We start from the raw sequence: 26,391 nt of genomic DNA, 5'->3' as shown, positions 1-26,391 counted from the left end.
AACTGAATTTACTGCGGATAGTAACATATTCTCGGCTCTCCCGTTCGCCATCTGTGTTGGTGTGAGGACGACTTCCGATGCGCAAGTGTGACGTTGCTTGTTAAGAACACGTCACGCAAATAAACGAATCTGATTGCACGGACGATTTTGTTCGTGCTCGAGTGGCCAATAAGGAGCTGGGTCCCAGACTCTATAGCTGGAACAGCGGTGAGTCTGGAGTTCCAGGCTTGTATGGCCCCGTTTCGGCTCTCCCAGAGAGTTGGATATGTACAGTATGAGGTGAAAAGTGTGTGAGTTAAGAGGCAGGTTCCCACGGGCGTGAGACACGCCAGGGCCCAAACCCACCCTGCATCTCCGAACGGGCAATGCATCAACACGCCGGTTGCCAGGGGCCAACCACCCCACCAGATGGGGATGACCATCCCCACCCCAAATCCCACTGACCCCGGGAGGGCCCTCTGATGACCCCGTTGAGCCGCAAACAGGCCAAGGGTATGGAGGGTAGCGGGGCCGTCAGCGGTAGGGCAAATGTCACTAACCCTAACCCCCTCCACCCAACAACCAACCGACCCTAGCCACACCAAACCCTCGGCGTATGATGAATTAGAATCAAGGGGGGGACTGTATGGGCCTGTTCCGACTCTACCAAAGTGAAGGATATTTTCAAAATCCAAGGTGAAGAGTGCGTGAGTTAAGAGGCAGGCCGCCGCGGGCGAGAGAAGTGCCAACCCCCCTTCCCCAAACCCCCCCTCTCCTCCGAACACCCATCCCTGCACCAATGCACCGGTGGCCGGGTGGACAACCACCCCCCCCAGCAGGGGACGTCCAGCCGCACCCCAGATCCCAATGACCCAAGGAGGGCCCTCTGACGACCCCGCCAATAGGAGGACGGCGGCTGCAACCTCAGACCCAGAGAGGCCAAAAGTACGGAAGCTAACCCCACCCACTCCCCATCCCCGTGGTGAGAGGGGTGCACGGTATGGTAACGGAAGTCACCTCCCTGGCACCTAGGACACCTGGCCCAGGCCAGGCCGACCCGGGATGGCACTGTGCCTGCCACCCCTAACCCACCCCGGAGAGGGGGGGAGGGCCTAACTCCCAGGGGATACGATGCTAACTTAATATTCAACAGTCTTAAAGTCAAAACCACAAACAACATGTATTAGTAGATAATTAAATATCTTATGAGCAAAAATATGTATGTATGCTACTCTGCTGCTTATGTAACCAGTTCTAATCCACACTGGCAAAGCGATCCGTCCCTCTCAACCAAGTCAGGACTCGAACCCGCAACGCCAAGAGCAGCAGAAGAGCACAACATTAACTACATATGTTTCTCACACAACATAATAAACTAAGTACTTTTTTGATGGCACGATCTACGTGGTTGTACATGTGGTTGTGCACTACCCCCGCCCCACACTAGTGTTGCGTTCGACTGGTAGATCGCCATCGACATAATGAGCACCCCTGCACTAGGCTAAAAGCCCAGGCTAGCAGCTCTGGCTGCAAGCCATTGCGGCGAAAGTTCCACATCATGCACCGCACCTACTTGCACCAGTTACATTCACACCTGATAGTTTTAGGTTGCAGCACTACTTGATGCACAATATATGTAGCAGGTCAATTTAGTGTTATTTCAAACATAAAATATAATATAAGGAGGCATTTTCCACCTCGGTCAAAAAGTTTTGAGACACGTGACCATTTAGCAGGATGATAAAGGACGAAATTGCTAAAAAATCTACAGGAAGTACTCTTTGTTAGAGAAGCAGAGCTCGAAAACAACCATGCAATGTCAAGTGATTTTTGCCTTCAGTTCGGGTAATTTATTCTTCCCTCTGCTGAGGCTTACCTTTCTTGCGTACTATTTCCTCCGACTCTGGTTTCCGCGTGACGGACACCACCTTCATCAGCAGCCGGTTACCTCCTTGTCGTATCAAAGACACCACCTGCTTGTGGCCCACCTTCACCACATTCACACCGTTCACCTGATGCACACCACACACAAAAATTGTCTTTTGACTGCAAAACTAAGCTAAAATGATCATTTTCTTACAAAAGAACTTGACTCGTAAGAATTTCGACAAAGTGTGCGCGCACTTACCTCAATGAGAAAGTCTCCCGTCCTAAGTCCCGCCCTCCATGCCACACCCTCTACGTCTACAGACTCCAGATACTGCAGGGCGGGGAACGCCGGGGTCGGCGTGAACTCTTCGATGGGCGTCTCGGCTAAGCGGACACATGAGAATCGTTGAGTGGTCACATTGTTTAACCAGGGATGAACTTGAGCTTATCAACGTTAGAAAATATTTCACCGACGAACAACTTTTTTCTTGTTAACGAGCTAAAAACGGAGACTCAAACATAACGAGAGGAAGGCCACTTTTCGTTTGACAAGAGGACAACAAGACAAAAATGCGCTATAGCTTCCGTCATGTTCACAATGTGGGACATTTTCTTATTGCAGCTTGCATCGTAGCATTGTTTGATTGTGTCACTCATTGGACATGCTGCAGCCCACCACTCACCGGTGTCCTCTCCAGGCCCGCTTGTGTTGAAACACATGATAATAGTTGCTTTCTTATTGAAGGGGAAATGGCATTATTGCTAACATGCTAATCGATAAACATAAACGTACCTGCTTTTATAAGGAAATCAAGTAACACAAGGTATAAAAGCAGGTATATTTATCAATTAGTATTTTTGCTAACATGCTAATTGATAAACATAAACTTCTGCTTTATCACTTAGCCTGATAGAAAAAATGCTAATCGATAAACATACCTGCTTTTCAATTATTATTTTTGCTAACATGCTAATCAAGCAGGTATGTTAATCGATCAGTATTTTTGCTTACATGATAATCAATAAACATACATGCTTTTATAAATTGTGTTACTTAAGTACCTAATAATAATGGCATTTTTGCCAACATGCTAATAGATAGACATAAACATACCTGCTGTTATCAGGTCTAACATGCTAATCGATAAACATACCTGATTTTAATAGGTACTAAAGAAACACAAGTTATAAAAGCAGGTACGTTTATCGATTAGCATTTTGGCTAATATGCTAATCGATAAACATAAATGTACCAGCTTTTATTAGGTACTAAAGCAACACAAGTTATAAAAGCAGGTATGTTAATCGATTAGAATTTTTGCTAACATGCTAATCGATAAACATAAACGTACTTGCTTTTATTAGGTACTTAAGTAACGTACGTTCAACTATTAGCATATTTGCTAATATGGTAATGGATAAACGTACCTGCTTTTATTAGGTACTAAAGTAACACAATTTATTAAAGCAGGTATGTTTATCGATTAGCATTTTTGCTAACATGCTAATCAACAATTATACCTGCTTTTATTAGGTACTAACGTAACACAAGTTATAAAAGCAGATATGTCTATCCATTAGCATTTCGGCTAACATGCTAATCGATCAACATAAACATACCTGCTTTTATTAGGTACTAAAGTAACGTACGTTCAACTATTAGCATATTTGCTAATATGCTAATGGATAAACGCACCTGCTTTTATTAGGTACTAAAGTAACACAAGTCATAAAAGCAATCATGTTTATCGATTAGCATTTTTGCTAAAATGCTAATCGATAAACATAAATGTACAAGCTTTTTTTAGGTACTAAAGTAACACAAGTTATAAAAGCAGGTATGTTAATCGATTCGAATTTTTGCTAACATGCTAATCAACAAACATACCTGCTTTTATTAGGTACTAACATAACACAAGCTATAAAAGCAGGTATGTTTATCCATTAGCGTTTCGGCTAACATGCTAATCGATCAACATAAACATACCTGCTTTTATTAGGTACTAAAGTAACGTACGTTCAGCTATTAGCATATTTGCTAATATGCTAATGGATAAACGCACCTGCTTTTATTAGGTACTAAAGTAACACAATTTATTAAAGCAGGTATGTTTATCGATTAGCATTTTTACTAACATGCTAATATGCTAATGGATAAACATACCTGCTTTTATTAGGTACTAAAGTAACACAAGTCATAAAAGCAAGCATGTTTATCAATTAGCAGTTTTGCTAAAATGGTAATCGATAAACATAAATGTACCAGCTTTTTTAGGTACTAAAGTAATACAAGTTATAAAAGCAGGTATGTTAATCGATTAGAATTTTTGCTAACATGCTAATCGATAAACATAAACGTACCTGCTTTTATTAGGTACTAAAGTAACGTACGTTCAACTATTAGCATATTTGCTAATATGTTAATCGATAAACATATCTGCTTTTATTAGGTACTAAAGGAACACAAGTTATAAAAGCAGGTATGTTTATTCTTTAGCATTTCGGCTAACATGCTAATCGATAAACATACCTGCTTTTATTAGGTACTAAAGTAACACAAGTCATAAAAGCAGGTACGTTTAACCATTAGCATTTTTGATAACATGCCAATGGATAAATGTACCTGCTTTTGTAACAAAAGTTATAAAAGCAGGTACATTTACTGATCAGCATTTTGCTAATCAATAAACATACCTGCTCTTATTAAGTATTAAAGTAGCACAAGTTAAAAAAGCAGGTATGTTTATCGATTAGCATTTCTGTTAACATGCTAACTGATGAACATACCCGCTTTTATTAGGTACTAAAGTAACACAAGTAATAAAAGCACATATGTTTATCGATTATTTGGGCTCCAAAGTATCGCAATTATCATCAACATTTCAATATGTTGTCACACCCCTAAATTATGCTCACCTGGACACCACAAACTACAGTGATACCTCGTTTTTCGCGGTTAATGGGATCAACCCCACGATAATCTGCGTGCGTTTGAGTAGACTTACAACTCCACTAATGGAGACGTAAAAGCACACTCCTACCGAAGCGTCCTAGCCGAGGTTGCTACGGTAACCGCCCCTAAGCAAAACACGGGTCGGTGGACGAGGCCAAACACATTCATACTAAAGTAGAGGAGAACGCAGCTCGCCAAAGAATACAAAACGAGGGAGAGAAAAACGGGCGAGAGTTACGGACTAAAACGCGGGCAGCAGATGGGACGGCGAGCTGGCGGCTTCTGCACGCAAACAGTCGGAGACGCGCACTCACGCAGCGTGCGCGAGTACACAAACGTGTTGACCCAAGCTGCTACTGACTCATAACAACATTCATCGGCGTCACGCCGGGCTAGCTGTTAGCGAGCGAAGAGGCCTCGGGTTCCATTCTCTCACCTTTCGCGCCTCGCAGGACGAAGCCAAAGCCCTCGTTTTCTTTCTTCTGCAAGACGGCGTTCTTCTCCTCGATGATGTAATCGCTAAGGAGAGAAAAAGTATTCACTACAAGTGTAAGCTAGGAAATGTACAGTGAGTAACCAGAAATTATGGAAATGAACATCCACTCCCACTTTAAAATGGGTCGGACGTCCACCGTTGTCGATGTTAGCCAACAAAACACACAATGCAAAACGTTCTAGTATGAAACTTTCAAAACAGTGATTAGTCAAAAGTGCACTCGCCACTCAAAACTTACCAAGAGAACACGGAACTGGTGCAAGCAATTTTTCTGCAAAAGGAAACCCAAAGGCTTTTGCTATTAATGAACCCCCTGACGCTTGAATTTAGATTGATCAAATACAAAAATACATGAAAATATGAATCATCATTCATCATTTTCCATGCCACTTATCCTCAAGAGGTTCTAAGGGGTGCTGGAGCCTACCAGCTTACTATAGGCGGTCGACGCGGTACACAGTAATAATAAAAGAAAATATAGAAAATTGAATTGAAACTACAATAGAAAATTGGACAAAAAATTAAGAAAAATAAAGATTACAAAAATAATAATAATGGGAAAAAAAAGAAAAAAAAAGTATTTTAATGGATTAAATCATTAAATATGAAAAAAAAAGAAAACAAAAGTAATTCAAAAGAACGAATTATTATTTAATATGAAATTAATAAATATTTATTTTTAAATTTTTATAATATTTATTTATATAAGTATAATTTAAAAAAGTAAAATAGGGAAAAAACAAATAAAAATGGTACAAAATAAAAAAAATCTTTAATTAATGTAAATTACTAAAAAATTAAAAACATTTTGTAAAATATTTAAAAAATGAAAATATAAAAACTAAATAAAGAGTAGGAATTATTAATTTGTATTTAAATAATGAATATTATTAATTTTGAAATATAATAAATAAATACCAAATACAATAATTTAAAAATACCATAGAAAGTTGGAAAAAAAAATCAAGAATTAAAGAAAAAATAATTACATTATTCCAACATATATAAAGTCCCCAAAATTCTTTTTTAATCTTTTTTTTTTAAAATATGAAAAATAATTAAAAAGGAGGAATTATTTTAAATCTTTTTTTAAAAAAAATATGAAATATTAAAAAGGAAAAATTAAATTAAAAAATATTATTAATTTAATGAATTATTTATAATAAATAATAAATAGGATTATCATTTAAAAATACAAGAGTATATAGGGGAAAAAATAAAAATGGAAGACAATAAAGGAAAAAAATTAATTTAATTTATGTAAATTACTAGAAAAAAATATTTTAATTTATTTTTATTAATTTTTTTGAAAATATAAAATAATCAAAAATTATGAATTTTAGTTAGCATTTTACTGATAAATATGATTAATTTTGAAATAAGAAATAAATACTAAATAAAATTATTTAAAAATACAATAGAAATTGGGGAAAAAATAAAACAAAATGAAGGTTAAAAAAACAGAAAAATCTATAATATAATCAGGAATAAATAAGTATAAAAAAATGATAAATTTTTTTTTTGTTTTTTTAAATATCAAAAAAATATATTTGAAAATATAAAAATTAAAAAGAAAATAAATATTAAATAATATCTTATTAAGAAATATTAATTTTGAAATATTTATAAAAATAAATAAATAATAATTTAAAAAATACAATAGAAAATTGGTATAAAAGGTAAAATCAAGATTTAAAAAACAATAAAAATGGAAGAAAATATTTTTTTAAAAACTAATTTAAGTCCTAAAAAGTTTAACTTTTTTTAAATACGATTTTTTTAAAATATAAAAATTAATCAAAAGGAGGAACTCTTAATTAATATTACATTAATGAATATTAATATATTTAAAAATATTCAAAGTAAAAAAATAATTCAAATAATAATGTTAATTATATTAAGAAATATTAATTTGTGAATAATTAAAAAGTAAAAGGGAAAAAAGAAAAAAATATATTGTTTGTGGTTTTGCATTGTTTTATATGATATTCCACATTTAATTTGATTTGATAATTTCATGATTTTTAATGTTTTTTTTAGGATTTTCTAATTATTAGCTTCATTTTTAGATTTTATTTTCTGTGTTTAGTATTGTCATTATTTACCAATACTACTTTATACAAGTTATAAATTCCTCCAAAGCTTTATGTGTATTTATTCCATGTAAATTCAGCCATCAGGGTGTGAAATAGTAATTAAAAGGATTGGGCAAAGGAGTTTAATTATAACCTATTTTTCCATTTTAATATCATATCTTTCTACCTACGCGAACATTACTTTCACGTATCGAGTTGTCAAGTGTATTTCTCAAATTCCAAAAGCTCCGGCGAAATAAATGACATTTAAAAATTCAAAAAGCAGCAGAGAAATGATTGAAAAGCTGACATTTCATAGCAAGTGAGTGAAAATAAAGTGAAAAGTGACATTCAAAGTGGCGCGCTGTGGAGGAAAACGACACGTATTTGCCTCCCAACTCAAACCCGACTAATATATGGGAGTGAGTTTTTGTATGAATGTCAGTTTGAGCGATGACGACTTGAGGGGAAAAAAATGATCACAAAGTTAGGAAACGCTATTTTTTAAATGTTAACTGATTCACTACCAGTGTTATCAGTAATCTGATTACTTTTTTCAGTAACGATTAATCTAACGCGTTCATTTTTCAACACCAGTAATCTGATTAAAGTTACAGTGCCTTGCAAAAGTATTCGGCCCCCTTGAATCTTGCAACCTTTCGCCACATTTCAGGCTTCAAACATAAAGATATGAAATTTAATTTTTTTGTCAAGAATCAACAACAAGTGGGACACAATCGTGAAGTGGAACAATATTTATTGGATAATTTAAACTTTTTTAACAAATAAAAAACTGAAAAGTGGGGCGTGCAATATTATTCGGCCCCTTTACTTTCAGTGTCGCAAACTCACTCCAGAAGTTCAGTGAGGATCTCTGAATGATCCAATGTTGTCCTAAATTACCGATGATGATAAATAGAATCCACCTGTGTGTAATCAAGTCTCCGTATAAATGCACCTGCTCTGTGATAGTCTCAGGGTTCTGTTTAAAGTGCAGAGAGCATTATGAAAACCAAGGAACACACCAGGCAGGTCCGAGATACTGTTGTGGAGAAGTTTAAAGCCGGATTTGGATTTCCCAAGCTTTAAACATCTCAAGGCAAGCCATCATATTGAAATGGAAGGAGCATCAGACCACTGCAAATCTACCAAGGCCTGGCCGTACTTCCAAACTTTCTTCTCAAACAAGGAGAAAACTGATCAGAGATGCAGCCAAGAGGCCCATGATCACTCCGGATGAACTGCAGAGATCTACAGCTGAGGTGGGAGAGTCTGTCCATAGGACAACAATCAGTCGTACACTGCACAAATCTGGCCTTTATGGAAGAGTGGCAAGAAGAAAGCCATTTCTCAAAGATATCCATAAAAAGTCTGGTTTATAGTTTGTCACAAGCCACCTGGGAGACACACCAAACATGTGGAAGAAGGTGCTCTGGTCAGATGAAACCAAAATTGAACTTTTTGGCCACAATGCAAAACGATATGTTTGGCGTAAAAGCAACACAGCTCATCACCCTGAACACACCATCCCCACTGTCAAACATGGTGGTGGCAGCATCATGGTTTGGGCCTGCTTTTCTTCAACAGGGACAGGGAAGATGGTTAAAATTGACGGGAAGATGGATGCAGCCAAATACAGGAACATTCTGGAAGAAAACCTGTTGGTATCTGCACAAGACCTGAGACTGGGACGGAGATATATCCAACTGTGGCCTATACTACGAACCGAGTTCAACCTCCCCAGAAGTAATCCAGTTTACCATCGGGTAACCGGAGTTGACAAAACCTGGTTGTCTAGTTTGTGGTCAATCGGTACTACGACGCTGATTATGAGGTTGATTAGTCGAACCTGTGTCAACCCAGTCAGAGTTACTGCGCGTTCACATAAAAGGGGGCGGTGACCAGAGTCAAACACTACTTGTGACGATGGCACAGGCACCTTACTTCACGGAGGAGGAATGCGCGATGATCATGCGGAATTATGAGGAATTAAAATCCACCCTCACCGCGAAATCCAACACCGCTTCGGCGAGTAGAGCGCAACGGGTCTGTTGACATTGAATTTACAGATCGTGTGATTTGTGAATGCGTCAATATGCCAGTTTGCTTATGTCCATGAAAAGAAATAAAGCCTGCTGTCAGGACAATAAAATAAGATTTGGTTCATTAACAGTAAGAAATAATTGTCACGCATCACCACACGAAACAGGATGATTGTATGTTTAGTCCCCTTGACTGTACGAATACGTATGTTCTTTTTTTTTAGTTTGGGCCTAAAAAATCCAGCCCGACCCGACCCGAGTCCGATCAATAAACTTGATTTGCAGGCCCGAGCCCGACACCCCCCCCCAAAAAAATTATGTTATATTTGTGAGGACTCAGGAGAAGAAGGAAATGCGGGGATGCCATGCGTTGTTGCGTAAATAAAAGCCCGTCTTTTGTAACGATTTTTCACAGTTAAACAAGACTGTAAGATGCATATTCAATAAACATTTATATCTTTTATATTTGTGCGTCTATCCTATCAGTGGATTTGACATTTAATTTAATCTCCTCCAGTTGGCAGAAAAAAACGCAAGTTTTCTCAATGTTTAAATAGTGTACATATTTCTATGATTATTATAAATGCATCAATTTGAAGCGTTTCCATACCCCACTCCGAATCGCACGGCATACAGTGTTCTTACGCAGATATTCAGCATCACCGATGGAATACATATATTGTCCCTGGCGAAAGAGCGCACGGACAGGCACACACAATCTGCGCGGTTGTGAGGGCCTGACTCGGCGGGTTACATTAGTGACGTCTGCCTAGATCAGTTGGCACAGGTAAAGAATTCCCTCAGCTGAAAATCTTTATCTTTCATGGAGAACATCCTCCGGGTACGCCAGCGGATTCTGGCGGTCCCGAAATACCCGTGCCCTCCGGAGAGAGCCCCTCACAATCCATGCGCCAATGTCGTATGGGTCGTCCAAGTACGCTGTCATTGTCAGGAGGACACGTCCGCGGAGGAGTGCTGTTTAAATAGAGCGTGGTTAATTGGAATCCTGATGTTAAGCAAGATCTAACTCTGACACGACCAGGTTTGGCGTGTGGCGTGTGTTGCCATGGCAACACTTCTCGGTTCCAACATATCCACCTTTCGTAGTCTCGCATAGCCGCGAACTTACGTCGCACGTGATAAAGTTACTCTCGAAGTTACCCTGCTAAGCCAGAAAACCGGCTTCGTAGTATAGGCCACAGGACAATGATCCAAAACATAAAGCCAAATCTACAATGGAATGGTTCAAAAATAAACTTATCCAGGTGTTAGAATGGCCAAGTCAAAGTCCAGACCTGAATCCAATGGAGAATCTGTGGAAAGAGCTGAAGACTGCTGTTCACAAACACTCTCCATCCAACCTCACTGAGCTCGAGCTGTTTTGCAAGGAAGAATGGGCAAGAATGCCAGTCTCTCGATGTGCAAAACTGATAGAAACAGACCCCAAGCGACTTGCAGCTGTAATTGGAGCAAAAGGTGGCGCTACAAAGTATTAACGCAAGGGGGCCGAATAATATTGCACGCCCCTCTTTTCAGTTATTTATTTGTTAAAAAAGTTTAAATTATCCAATAAATTTTGTTCCACTTCACGATTGTGTCCCACTTGTTGTTGACTCTTGACAAAAAATTAAAATTTTATATCTTTATGTTTGAAGCCTGAAATGTGGCGAAAGGTTGCAAGGTTCAAGGGGGCCGAATACTTTTGCAAGGCACTGTATTTATCCGTCTTGTGTCTTATCTTTCCATTCCAACAATAATTTACAGAAAAATATGGCATATTTTATAGATGGTTTGAAATGCGATTAATTACGATTAATTAATTCGATTAAAAATTTTAATCGTTTGACAGCCCTAGTTAATACATTTTTCAAATGACCAAAAATGGTCACTGGTCCCTTTTGAATACGTCTTAAGATGTCTCTCATGGGTGCAGTGGAAGCTTATAGCCATTAGATGGCAGTCAAATCCATCCGTTGCAATTTCCAAGGAACCACAATTGAGCAATTTGAAGACATACCTATACGACGTGAAGTTGTCATAGGATCCCACAGTGTAGTGTCTGAACAGTCTTTTGGTGCGGTCCTCTCTAGTCTCTGCAAAAACAAAACAAAAATGTTTATAATACGCTTAACCCTTGCAGGGACAGTGGAGATCTATTAAAAACACTGATGTCAATAGACTGTTTCAACTGGGAGGGGCTATAAGCAATAGGACAAACATTTGACACATCCTACAACCAATAAAAACTTCCCCTGTTGTGTCGCTATTCGGGTTATTTCGGCATGACGACAACACAGCCGCACGGCCCGTTTAGCACAAGTACCACAGCGGGACGCTAAGGGGCCGTTTTGATGGCGACATCTTTTGAGGGATTCTCTGGCTAACATCCTTTCCGTCCTTGTGTGAAGGGCGCAAGCGGCACACGCGCAGTCTGTGAACCCTGCTCAAAAGGGAATTAACCTACACTGTCTTGCCACTGATAGATAAGAGCTGCACGCTCACACTTATCGAGTAAGCCTCATTGACTTTGTAAATCTTTCCTCCCACTCCCTGACTCATCTGATTTTGTGCGCTCATGCCGGGAATGTTAACCTCCCAAACTAGGTGAATCGGCGCCCCGAGCCGGGTACAAACATTTGGGTTATCGGGCCCTATTTGGAAATTTGACAGCAGTTTCGAGCAAAGTCAGGAGAGGCCTGAATACAAGCGGTCTGGGAAAGATCATCCTGAATGATTATCATGTGGTGTTGGGTGTGTTAAGAAGGATTTTTCTCATTAATCTGCGACAGTCATGATTGTTTGAAAATGTTCAATTATTATATGGGCTTGGTTATCAAAGGTCTGTAAAAGATGATCCTGAGTGATTATCATGTGGTGTCGGGTGTGTTAAGAAGGATTTTTCTCACTAATCTGCGACAGACGGTCATGATTGTTAAAAACGTTCAATTATTATATGGGCTTGGTTACCAAAGGTCTGTAAAAGATGATTCTGAGTGATTATCATGTGGTGTTGGGTGTGCGAAGAAAGATTTTTCTCACTAATCTGCTGACAGATAGCCGTAAATAATAATCATAATAATTAAAAAAAATCAATATGTACAATAATAAAATGTTGAGTGTATTGTATTATGAGATGTCTGTAAAATATAATCTTGAGTGAATATCCTGTGGTGTACAATGTGTTGAAAGTGATCAGTACTCTCTAATAAAAAAAAAAAACAAAAAAAAAAAAAAAACTTGTCAAACATCAATCAACAATTCAGCCAGATTTCAAAATCAGCAAAATGCCAATAATTGGATTTGTGACAGACTATCCTGAGTGATTATCCTGTGGTGTCTGGTGTGTTAAAACAGATTTTTCATCCTGATCTGCAAAGAAGACAGTCGTAAATGTTAAAAATGTTCATTTTACGATAGCAAATTATTAGATTAGGCCTGATTATCAGATGAATATCCTGAACGTTTATTATGTGGTGTCGCGTGTGTTTAAAACGATTTTTCTCACTAATCTGCGACAGCCGGTCATGATTGTTAAAAACGTTCAAGTTAATTATTATTTAGGCTTGGTTATCAAAGGTCTGTAAAAGATGATTCTGAGTGATTATCATGTGGTGTTGGGTGTGCGAAGAAAGATTTTTCTCACTAATCTGCTGACAGACACCTGTAAATAATAATTATAAAAAAAATCAATATGTACAATAATAAAATGTTGAGTGTATCGTATTATGAGATGTCTGTAAAATATTATCTTGAGTGATTATCCTGTGGTGTAGAATGTGTTGAAAGTAATCATTACTCTCTAATCTACTTCTCAAACATCAATCAACAATTCAGCCAGATTTCAAAATCAGCAAAATGCCAATAATTGGATTTGTGACAGACTATCCTGAGTGATTATCCTGTGGTGTCTGGTGTGTTAAAACAGATTTCTCATCCTGATCTGCAAAGAAGACAGTCGTAAATGTTAAAAATGTTCATTTTACGATAGCAAATTATTAGATTAGGCCTGGTTATCAGATGAATATCCTGAACGTTTATTATGTGATGTCGTGTGTGTTTAAAACGATTTTTCTGTCTAATCTGCTGACAAGAGGTCATTAATGTTAAAAATGTTCAAGAAAATTATTACATGGGCTTGGTTATCAAAGGTCTGTAAAAGATGATCCTGAGTGATTATCATGTGGTGTCAGGTGTGTTAAGAAGTATTTTTCTCCCAACTCTGTCGACAGAATATGTTTAAAATGTTTTAATATTTACAAAAATAAACTGTTAAGTGTGTCTGATTATAAGATGTCTGTAAAATATTATCCTGGGTGATTGTTATGTGGTGTTGGGTGTGTTAAGAAGGATTTTTCTCCCTAATCTGCCCATAAAATGGTTTAGGACAGTCATAAATGTTAAAAAAGTTCAATGTGTACAATCGTAAACCTTTAGGTGTAGCTGATTAGCAGATGTCTATAAAATGTTATCCTGAGTGATTATTCTGTAGTGTTTGGAATGTTAAGAAAGAATTCCCTCCTTTGGAAATTTGACATTAGTTTTGAGCAAAGTCAGGAAAGGCCTGATTACAAGAGGTCTGGGAAAGATGATCCTGAGTGATGATCATGTGGTGTCAGGGCTGTAAATGGTAAAAAAAAAAAATCCAATGTATATAATAATAAAATCTTGAGTGTCTGATTATCAGATGTCTTTCAAATATTGTTTTGAGCGATTATCCTACAGTGTAGAATGTGTTGAAAGTGATCATTTCTCTCCAATCTACTTGTTAAACATCAATCAACAATTTGGACAGATTTCAAAATCAACTGATTTTAGAGAGAGTCAGAAAGATAAGTGATTGGGAGGGGTGGCGTGTACACAAATCAACCATGTGGCGTAGAACCCTGTATTCGTATTAATCCCTTGTGAGTGTAAATTGGCATCCTATTCTATGCTGTCTGATTGCTAATCCTGACATCGGGTTTTTCTACTTGACTGTTTCTAATTGCACCTAGTCATGAGTGAATCCAATCAGCCTGTGATAGTCCTGCAGACGAGTGGAAATTCTGCTCGGGAGCCGCCGCAGGGCCATTGCCCTTTCCAAGCCAATCGGGTGGGTGGTGGGGGGCGGCAAGCTCGTGCAGCCCATCATCCCGGCATCCAGGATGGTCCCCCGGGCCATCCGCGCCCCCATCAACCGGCCTTCAGGGATGGGATGAAGTGATGTGCCACCAAACCCCACCCCGGCTCGCCCATCCGGCCCAGGAGCTACAACCGCAGTCCCCCAACCGGCACAGTACACTGCGGGACCCCCAACGGCCCACCAAGCCCAGAGCAGGGCAGGATCCCCACCCGGACCCGAAATCAACAGTGTTCCTATATCCACAGGAAGTCTGAGACGCCCCCTAGTCAACAGGAAGTGACCCTGATATGCCCCAAAATCAACAGAAGGTGACCCCGGAATGCCGCAAAATTAACAGAAAATGAAACAATATGTACAGGTTTTGAACCCGAAATGCCCCAAACCAACAGAAGTGATCCTGAAATGCCCCAAAACTAAAAGGAAGTGACCCGATAGCTACAGGAAGTCGCCCAAATCAACAGGAAGTGACCTAATATCAACAGGAAGTGATCCGTGAATGCCCCAAAATGAACAGGAAGTAACCCGATATCCATAGGAAGTACAAGATGCCCAAAATCAAAAGGAAATGACCCAGAAAAGCCCAAAAATGAACAGGAAGTGACCCTGAGGAGCCCAAAAATCAACAGGAAGTGACCCAAATATCTAAAGAAAGTACAATATGCCCCGAAATTAACAGGAAGTGAACCTAAAATGCCCCCAAACAACAGGAAGTCACCCTGAAATGCCGCAAATTTAACAGTAACTGACCCAATATCAACGGGAAGTGAACCTGAAATGCCCCAAAACCAACAGGAAGTGATCCTGGCATGCCCCCAAATCAACAGGAAGTGAGTAGATAATCACAGGAAGTCTGAGATGCCCCCAAAACAATAGGAAGTGACCCTGAAATGCCTAAAAATGAACAGAAACTGACCCAGTATAAACAGGAAGTGATCCTTGATTTACCCCAAATCAACAGGAAGTCACCCGATATCTACAGGATGTCTGGGATGCCCCCAAAACAATAGGAAGTGGCATTGAACTGCCCTTAAATTAACAGTAAGTGACCCTGAAATGCCTCCAAATCAACAGGAAGCAACCGGCTCCCTACAGGAAGTCCTAGATGCCTCAAAATAAACAGGAAGTGACGCAATATCTACAGGAAGTGACTGAGAATGCCTCAAAATCAACAGGAAGTGACTCGATATCAACAGGAAGTCCGAGATGCCTCAAAATCAACAGGAATTGAACCGGTCTGTACAGGAAGTGAATCCAAAATGCTGCCAAATCAACAGAAAGTGACCCTGAAATCACCCCCTATCAACAGGAAGTGACCCAATATCTACAGGAAGTGACTGAGAATGCCTCAAAATCAACAGGAAGTGACCCCATATCTACAGGAAGTACAATATGCCCCAAAATCAAGAGGAAGTAAACCTGCAACTCCCCAAAACAACAGGACGTGACCCTGAAATGCCCCAAAACCAACAGGAAGTGACCCAATATCAACAGGAAGTGACCTTGAAATGCCCCAAATCAACAGGAAGTGATACAATATCTAAAGGAAGTGACTAAGAACGCCTCCAAATCAACAGGAAGTGACCCAATATCTACAGGAAGTGACTGAGAATGCCTCAAAATCAACAGGAACTGACCCCATATCTACAGGAAGTACAATATGCCCCAAAATTAAAAGGAAGTGAACCTGCAACTCCCCAAAACAACAGGAAGTGACCCTGATATGCCCCAAAATCTACAGGAAGTGACTGAGAATGCCTCAAAATCAACAGGAAGTGACCCCATATCTACAGGAAGTATAATATGCCCCAAATCAACAGGAAGTAAACCTGCAACTCCCCAAAACAACAGGAAGTGACCCAGATATGCTCCAAAATCTACAGGAAGTGACTGAGAATGCCTCAAAATCCACAGGAAGTGACCCCATATCTACAGGAAGTATAATATGCCCCAAATCAACAGGAAGTAAACATGCAACTCCCCAAAACAACAAGAAGTGACCCTAATATGCCCCAAAATCAACAGGGAGTGACCCTGAAATGCTCCAAATCAACAGTAAGTGACCCGAAATCCCCCCAACTCAACAGGAAGTGACCCAATATCTACAGGAAGTGACTGAAAATGCCTCAAAATCAACAGGAATTGAACCTGTATGTACAGGAAGTGAACCCAAAACGCCGCCAAATCAACAGAAAGTGGCCCCGAAAACCCCCCATATCAACAGGAAGTGAACCAATATCTACAGGAAGTGACTGAGAATGCCTCAAAATCAACAGGAAGTGACTCAATATCAGCAGGAAATCCGAGATGCCTCAAAATCAACAGGAAGTGACCTGGAATGTACAGAAAGTGAGCCCAAAATGCCGCCAAATCAACAGAAAGTGACCCCGAAATCCCCCCATATCAACAGGAAGTGACCCAATATCTACAGGAAGTGACTGAGAATGCCTCAAAATCAACAGGAAGTGACCCCATAACTACAGGAAGTACAATATGCCCCAAAATCAACAGAAAGTGAACCTGCAACTCCCTAAAACAACAGGAAGTGACCATGATATGCCCCAAAATCAACAGGTAGTGACTCAATATGAACAGGAAGTCCGAGATGCCTCAAAATCAAGAGGAAGTGACCCGTTATGTACAGGAAGTGAACCTGAAATGTCCCAAATCAACAGGAAGTGACCCAAAATCCCCCCAACATCAACAGGAAGAGACTCAATATCTACAGGAAGTGATTGAGAATGCCTCAAAATCAACAGGAAGTGACCCCATAACAACAAGAAGTACAATATGCCCATATCTACAGGAAGTACAATTTGCCCCAAATCAACAGAAAGTGAACCTGCAACTCCCTAAAACAACAGGGTGTGACCCAATATCAACAGTAAGTGACCCTGAAATGCCCCAAATCAACAGGAAGTGAACCTGCAACTCCCCAAAACAACAGGAAGTGACCCTGATATGCCCCAAAATCAACAGGAAGCGACCCAATATCAACAGGAAGTGACCCATAAATGTCCCAAATCAACAGGAGGTGACCCGAAATCCCCCCAATGTCAAAAGGAAGCGACGTGATATCTACAGGAAGTGACTGAGAATGCCTCAAAATCAACAGGAAGTGACCCCATATCTCCAGGAAGTACAATATGCCCCAAAACAACAGGAAGTGACCCTGATATGCCCCAAAATCAACAGGAAGTGACCCAATATCAACAGGAAATGACCCTGAAATGCCCCAAATCAACAGGAAGTGACCCAACATCTACAGGAAGTGGCTGAAAATGCCCCAAAATCAACAGGAAGTGACTCGATATCAACAGGAAGTCCAAATGCCTCAAAATCAACAGGAAGCGACCCAATATTAACAGGAAGTGACCCTGAGATGTCCCAAATCAACAGGAAGTGACCCGAAATCCCCCCAACATCAAAAGGAAGTGACCTAGTATCTACAGGAAGTGACTGAGTATGCCTCAAAATCAACAGGAAGTGACCCCATATCTACAGGAAGTACAATATGCCCCAAAATCAAGAGGAAGTAAACCTGCAACTCCCCAAAACAACAGGACGTGACCCTGAAATGCCCCAAAACCAACAGGAAGTGACCCAATATCAACAGGAAGTGACCTTGAAATGCCCCAAATCAACAGGAAGTGATACAATATCTAAAGGAAGTGACTAAGAACGCCTCCAAATCAACAGGAAGTGACCTTGAAATGCCCCAAATCATCAGGAAGTGACACAATCTCTACATGAAGTGACTGAGAATGCCTCAAAATCCACAGGAAGTGACCCGATTCAAATAATGCTACTCTAAATGGAGTCAAATTTTAGCCTACTCTACCTACCACTGGACTTACCCCAGTAAAAATCCCGCCACAAGGCACCGTCTCGCTCCGCCTTCACCGACGTCACCACCCCATGGATCCCGCTACAAAACACGGGTAGCTCGGACACCGTGACGGGACAGCGGTCCATTTTGGCGTCACCCGTCGCTCCCCTGAGCCGGCTTTATCCGCATTTTTCCTTCTCGAGCAGGCGAAAGTGTGTCAGACTCTTTCAGCCTCTAGCAAACAAGCGCTTGGTATCTACGCTCGCTCTCTCTCTCGCTCAGATTTCGGCGGGTTGGCTCAAAGAGTCTTCGGAGAGCTCCTCGTTACCGCTTGAGTGTCGTCATCCACCGAAAATACCTCGCCGTTTGTCCAAGTGGAGGAAGCCGTGAATAATTCAGCCCAAAGGCACTCACAACAACAAGAGGACGGTTGTTGATGGTGACTTTTACATTACATGCAAAAGCTACTGTACCATCTATAATATTCCTTGTTTTTTTTTTCAATGGCGTTCCTTCCCAGCCAAAACCGTTTCTTCCCACCGACACCGTTCAAACACCCAAATGACCGGAATTCTCATGCGACACGGGGTCTCTTTCATTGGACACCCCAAAAATGACTGTTCGCCATTAAAACATGGGGGTTTTCTTTAGAAACCAAGTGAAATCGGCCAAAAATTTCCCATTCATTTCCAATGGCTCCATCCACCTTTCATTTCAATAACACAAAAAGATCTATTCATTTATTTCCAAACCAAGTGACCCGATTTCAAAAGGAAGTGACCCTGAAATGACCCCAAAATAAACAGGAAGTCACCTGATATCTGCACGAAGTCCATGATGCCCACAAATAAACAGAAAGTGACCCTGAAACACCCCAAAACAACAGGAATTACATTGCAGTCATAATGTAGGAGATGCCACGGAGGTAAATTGGGAGACGGTAATGCTAGTGTGCCGTAAAATGCGGACCGGATTTTAGGGAAACCAAAGCAAAAACCGAAATGGATTATGTAAATCGGTGCGTTGGAAAACCCAGACCGGATTTTCAAAAAAACTGGATCGGGAGTCTGGATCGGAATTTTTCCGTGTCGGCCGATCCGATACCGATGCACATTTTTACTGCGCATATCGGCGGTTGATCAGATCCAAATATCGGATCGGGACAACCCTAATATCAACAACCCTTGATCGCAGGTGTTCAGACAGCTCTTGACCACGCCATTATGCACACCAGACAATGCTTCTCATCAAGACAATTCTTACCAGGTGTGTGTTTTATAGTGGGCAGGGCAGCTTTAAACCACTCATCAGTGACTGGGCACACACTTGACTTCAGTTGTTTGATAAAAATCAGTTTAAATTGCTCTTTAAGTCTCCTTAGGCAGAGGGTTCACTGACTTATTGTTCCTCCTTCTGTCATTGTTTGTATGCTATCCTCATTAAAATATAAAAACTAAAAATGTTTGGGTGCTTTTAGTTAAAGCAGACACTGTTTTTTCATCTATGTGATTTTGACAAAGATCAGATCACATTTGATGGTGATTTATGCAGAAATGTGAGAAATTCCATATGGTTCAGATACTTTTTCATGCCACTGTAGATAGATACATATCTTCATATCATACAGCACTCACATGTTACAGTGCCTTGCAAAAGTATTCGCCCCCCTTGAACCTTGCAACCTTTCGCCACATTTCAGGCTTCAAACATAAAGATAGAAAATTTTAATTTTTTGTCAAGAATCAACAACAAGTGGGACACAATCGTGAAGCGAAACAAAATTTATTGGATAATTTCAACTTTTTTAACAAATAAAAAACTGAAAAGTGGGGCGTGCAATATTATTCGGCCCCCTTGCGTTAATACTTTGTAACGCCACCTTTTGCTCCAATTACAGCTGCAAGTCGCTTGGGGTATGTTTCTATCAGTTTTGCACATCGAGAGACTTACATTCTTGCCCATTCTTCCTTGCAAAACAGCTCGAGCTCAGTGAGGTTGGATGGAGATTGTTTGTGAACAGCAGTCTTCAGCTCTTTCCACAGATTCTCCATTGGATTCAGGTCTGGACTTTGACTTGGCCATTCTAACACCTGGATACGTTTATTTTTGAACCATTCCATTGTAGATTTGGCTTTATGTTTTGGATCATTGTCCTGTTGGAAGATAAATCTCTGTCCCAGTCTCAGGTCTTGTGCAGATACCAACAGGTTTTCTTCCAGAATGTTCCTGTATTTGGCTGCCGTCAATTTTAACCTTCTTCCCTGTCCCTGCTGAAGAAAAGCAGGCCCAAACCATGATGCTGCCACCACCATGTTTGACAGTGGGGATGGTGTGTTCAGGGTGATGAGCTGCATTGCTTTTACGCCAAACATATCGTTTTGCATTGTGGCCATAAAGTTCCATTTTGGTTTCATCTGACCAGAGCACCTTCTTCCACATGTTTGGTGTGTCTCCCAGGTGGCTTGTGGCAAACTTTAAACGAGATATCTTTGAGAAATGGCTTTCTTCTTGCCACTCTTCCATAAAGGCCAGATTTGTGCAGTGTACGACTGATTGTTGTCCTATGGACAGACTCTCCCACCTCAGCTGTAGATCTCTGCAGGTCATCCAGAGTGATCATGGGCCTCTTGGCTGCATCTCTGATCAGTTTTCTCCTTGTTTGAGAAGAAAGTTTGAAAGGACGGCTGGGTCTTGGTAGATTATCAGTGGTCTGATGCTCCTTCCATTTCAATATGATGGCTTGCACAGTGCTCCTTGAGATGTTTAAAGCTTGGGAAATCCAAATCCGGCTTTAAACTTCTCCACAACAGTATCTCGGACCTGCCTGGTGTGTTCCTTGGTTTTCATAATACTCTCTGCACTTTAAACAGAACCCTGAGACTATCACAGAGCAAGTGCATTTATACGGAGACTTGATTACACTCAGGTGGATTCTATTTATCATCATCGGTCATTTAGGACAACATTGGATCATTCAGAGATCCTCACTGAACTTCTGGAGTGAGTTTGCTGCACTGAAAGTAAAGGGGCCGAATAATATTGCACGCCCCACTTTTCAGTTTTTTATTTGTTAAAAAAGTTGAAATTATCCAATAAATGTTGTTCCACTTCACGATTGTGTCCCACTTGTTGTTGATTCTTGACAAAAAAAAATAAATTTCATATCTTTATGTTTGAAGCCTGAAATGTGGCGAAAGGTTGCAAGATTCAAGGGGGCCGAATACTTTTGCAAGGCACTGTACATGGCTTTTGCTAAATTCGAATGACTAACAACGTGTATTCGGTGTCCCGATAGGAAAAGCGACAGGTGCACGATTGTGTTAACGTGACATTTCAAGTGTGAAGGGCGAATACTGGACCTGTCTGATAACATGACAAGGGCAGAACGTGAATGGAGAGGTGAAGCAAAAAGGTCACCAGCCTTTTTCAGTCTTCACTTAACATGTCCAAGATGAAAAGGCTTTTTGAAGTAGTTTGATAGGGCCCGGTTTAATGGAGAACCTCATGTTAAGGTTGATGTAATTTCATATTTTTCCTCCAGGGTGAAATGAACTTGGTTAGCCGCTGTGATTAATGCTAATGAACGGAATGTAAATGGTTGAATGATGAACACGTGTTTGGAAAGAGCGGGGAGAGAATTTTACACGTCGGCTGCCACTGATGGTGATAGAGGTCCAATCCATTTGAAGTGGGAGGTCCGGCAGCGAACGATGAATGAACAGGAAGTGACTCTGGAATGCCTCAAAATCAACAGGAAGTGACCAAATATGTACAGAAACCTGAAAACCACCTTATCAACAACAAGTGACCAAATATGAACAGGATGTGTTCCTTAAATGTTCCAAAATCAACAGAAGGTGACCCAATAACTACAGGAAGTGACCCTTGAATGCCTCAAAAGAAACAGAAAGTGACCCAAAATGTACAGATAATTAACCCGAAATGCCCCCAAATCAACAAGAAATGGCCAGATTTCTACAGGAAGTCCGGGATACCACAAAAAAAAAAAAAAAAAAAAAAACAGGGTGTCACCCCTAAATATCCCAAAATCAACAAGAAGTGACCCAATATGAACAGGAAGTGAAGTCAAAATGCTTCAAAATAAACAGGAAGTGACCCGATATCTACAGGAAGTCACAGATGCTCCCAAAGAGAAAGTGACACTAAATTCCCCAAAATAAATAGGAAGTGAGCCTGAAATGCCCCAAATCAACAGGAAGTGACCCTGGAATGCCAAAAATCAATAGGAAGTGACCCAATATGAACATGAAGTGACCCTAAAAACCCCTATATGAACAGGAAGTGAACCCAAAATGCTCCAAAATCAACAGGAAGTGACCTGATATATACAGGAAGTCCGAGCTGCCCCCAAACAAAGAGGAAGTGACCCTGAATTACCCAAAATAAACAGGAAACAACCATTAAATGCCTAAAAAAAAATCAACAGAAAGTAGCTTGTCATCAACAAGAAGTACAAAATGCATTCAAACAAAGAGGAAGTGAACCCAAAATGCTCCAAAATCAACAGGAAGTGACCTGATGTGACCCTTAATTCCCCAAATTAACAGGAAGTGACCCTGATTTGCCCCAAAATAAACAGGAAGTGACCCTAAAATGCCTCAAAATCAGCAGGAACTGACTCAATATGTACTTGAAATGAACCCCAAAATGCCCCAAAATCAACAAGAAGTGACCAGATTTCTACAGGAAGTCCGAGATACCTCAAAATCAACAGGAAGTGACCCTAAAATGCCCCAAATCAACAGGAAGTGACCTTGGAATGCCTTCATACACGCCCGCCCCCCACCAGCGCCTGCCCACCTGGACCCCAAGCAACCGCCAATACCCCAAACCGACGCGACAAACCGCTGGACCCCTACAGCTGACTCGGCACGGGGCAAGAAAGGATTGCCACCTCAGGGCAGCGCGGGGCCGGGGCCCCCACCCCTGCAACCGACAGCCCAGATGAAGAGGAGGCCTCACCCCAGCATCCCCATAATATAGAAAAATGTGAGACCCACCTACCACCCTATTATTCATCCACGCCTCATCAACCAGCCATCAGGAAAGGGATGAAGGGATGCGCCACCGACCCCCCCCCCACTATCGTCGCAACCTCCCAACCAATGCAGCACACCGCTGGACCCATACGACCGATTAGGCTTGGGACAGGAAAGGATCCCTACCTGGAAGGGGCGACACCCCGCTGCCCCACCTGCACCCAGCCGGCAATCTGCACTCAAGGAGGATGCCGAGAGATGCGGCACGGGCCCGTAGCCCCCACCCCCACAACCAACATCCCAAATGAAGCCCCGCGATCCTCATCATATAGAAAAGTGTGGGACCCAGCTACTGCCCAATTAATCATCCGTGCCCTCATTACCCAGCCAACATCGAAGGGACGAGGGGACGCGCTGGATCCCGACGGCGACTAGGCATGGGGCAGGAAAGGATCCCCACCTGGAAGGGGCGACATCCCACTGCCCCACCTGCACCCAGCCGGTGTTCCACATCAGGGGAGGAATCCTGGATAGAAAAGAGAGAGAAAGGCTGAAGCGAAAGAATGCTGAGAGGCCGCGTCGGGACTGCGCTGGCCCAGAGTCCCCATTCCTGCAACCGACAGCCCAAATGATGAGGAGGCATCACCCCACGATCCCTACCATATTGAAAAGTGTGGGACCCAACAACCACCCTATTCCTCATCTGTGCCATTATTACCCAGCCATCAAGGAATTGACAGGGTTACATGCCACTGACCCCCAAGCCCGCCCCACCATCGCCACAACCTCGCACATCGCCGGACTCCGACTAGGCCCAGGGCAGGAAAGGATCCCCACCTGGAATGGGTGACACCTCGCTGACCCACCGGCACCCAGCCGGTGATCAGAAAAGAGAGAGACTAAAGCGGGAGAATGCGGCGAGGCCGCCTCGGGTCTGAAGCACACAAGCCCACAACCAACAGCCCAGATGAAGAAGAGGCCCCGCCCCAGGATTGCCACCATATCGAAAAGTGTGGGACCCACCTATTGCCCTATTAATCCGCCGCACCCTCATTACCCAGCCATCAGGGAAGAGATAAGGGGACGCACCACCGACCCACAACTGATGCGGCACAAGGCCAGACCCCTACAGCCGACTAGGCCCAGGACAGGAAAGGACCCCCACCTCAAAGGGGCGACACCCCGCTGCCCACCCCGGCACTCAGCCGGTGGTCCGCCCCCAAGGAGGATGCCCTTGTAGAAAAGACAGAGAACTGCTGAAGGGGGGGGAGTGCCGAGAAGCCGCCTCGGGGCGGCGCGGGCCCAGAGCCCCCACCTCCATAACTGACGGCCTAGATGAACAGGAGGCCCCATCCCGGGATCCCCACCATATAAAAAAGTGTGGGACCCCTATTACTCATCCAAACCCTCATGAACAAGCTCGCCATATTGACCCCCCACACAAGAAAACACAATTGCATTGTGGGTGACTGCCAAATCACGATGACTCCGCAGCGCATTCATTATCCTGAGGCTCTTCTTCTGCATGCCACAAATGCTCGGACTACATTTTGGGATGATGGGATATTTTTTCTTTCATGTGCAAAATGTATTCTCTGCAAACGACAGATCTACAGTCAATACGTCGCCACTCGCTTTTCAGCGGGTATTTCCTGGCGTGCACGTTGCATCATCCTCTGCCGCAGCCGACGTTTAAGCATTCCGAGGGTGTGCGAACACATTTCCAAAACTTCTTAATGGCCGAGCTAAAAATAGCTGCAGCTGGGGCCGATTCATGCGGCTGTGAGTCATTCACGTCCGCCAGGATGAATGAGAAGCCAACATCACGGAGGGAAAACGCGCTTTCGGCTCTTTCGGCGCCGTTGACGGGGATAGATGTCCAATTTCGTGGCCCTTCAAAATGAAATGAAAAGTCTCGAAATGAGTTTGTCACTAGTAGATGTCCAATCTGTTTGCGAAGTGGGAGGGTGGCAGAGAATATGCATTTGTTTGTTCAGTGCAATCCATATGGCAACCAATGAGTTAAACTTTGGGGCAGTTCAGGTCACTTCCTGTTACTTTTTGGTCACTTCCTGTTGATATTGGGGCATTACTGGGTCACATCCATGATTCGGGGGAATTAAAGGTCACTTCCTGTTGATTTTGGGTCTATTCCATTTAATTTGGGGGCATTCATGGGTCACATCCATGACTTGGGGGGATTACAGGTCACTTTCTGTTAATTTTGGGTCACTTCCTGTCAATTCTGGGGCATTGACAGGGCACTTCCTGTTAATTTTGGGGCATTTCAAGGTCACATCCATGATTTGGGGGAATTACAGGTCACTTCCTATTGATTTTGGGTCACTTCCTGTTGATTTTGGGGCATTTCCAGTACACTTCCTATTGATTTTGGGGCATTTCAAAGTCACATCTATGATTTATGGGGAATTACAGTTCAGTTCCTGTTGATTTCGGGTGTCTTCCTGTTGATTTGGGGGCATTCATGGGTCACATCCATGATTTAGGGGAATTACAAATCACCTCCTGTTAATTTTGGGTCACTTCCTGTTAATCTGGGACATTGACAGGTCACTTCCTGTTGATTTTGGGGCATTTCAAAGTCACATCTGTGAATTATAGGGAATTACGGTTCACTTCCTATGGATTTCGGGTCACTTCCTGTTGATTTTGGGGCATTCATGGGTCACATCCATGATTTGGGGGAATTACAAATCACTTCCTGTTAATTTTGGGTCACTTCCTGTTAATCCTGGGGCATTGACAGGTCACTTCCTGTTAATCCTGGGGCATTGACAGGTCACTTCCTGTTGATTTTGGGGCATTTCAAGGTCACATCGATGATTTGAGGGAATCCCATGTTACTTCCTGTTCATTTTGGGTCACTTCCTATGGATTTCGGGTCACTTCCTGTTGATTTTGGGTGTCTTCCTGTTGATTTGGGGGCATTCATGGGTCACATCCATGATTTGGGGGAATTACAAATCACTTCCTGTTAATTTTGGGTCACTTCCTGTTAATCCTGGGGC

At 41.7% G+C, this 26,391-nt stretch overlaps 1 protein-coding gene across 9 annotated transcripts in view; it reads right to left on the bottom strand.

Moving 5' to 3' along the window:
- shank3a (SH3 and multiple ankyrin repeat domains 3a) overlaps positions 1–26,391 on the bottom strand; it is a 333,038-nt gene that overhangs the window by 49,916 nt on the left and 256,731 nt on the right. For all 9 annotated transcript variants that reach the window (XR_009063172.1, XM_057835980.1, XM_057835982.1 and 6 more), the window contains 4 exons: positions 11,432–11,507; positions 5,238–5,320; positions 2,108–2,232; positions 1,856–1,991 (listed from right to left, as the gene is read on the bottom strand). Coding sequence is in view for 8 of the 9 variants with exons in the window: in XM_057835980.1 (XP_057691963.1) it covers positions 1,856–1,991; positions 2,108–2,232; positions 5,238–5,320; positions 11,432–11,507 (420 nt within the window). In the remaining variant the exon portion in view is untranslated. The remainder of the gene's footprint in view (positions 1–1,855; positions 1,992–2,107; positions 2,233–5,237; positions 5,321–11,431; positions 11,508–26,391) is intronic.

Source organism: Corythoichthys intestinalis, chromosome 5, assembly GCF_030265065.1.
Source record: "Corythoichthys intestinalis isolate RoL2023-P3 chromosome 5, ASM3026506v1, whole genome shotgun sequence".
Taxonomy (NCBI): Eukaryota; Metazoa; Chordata; class Actinopteri; order Syngnathiformes; family Syngnathidae; genus Corythoichthys; species Corythoichthys intestinalis.
This window is presented reverse-complemented; position numbering and strand designations above follow the sequence as displayed.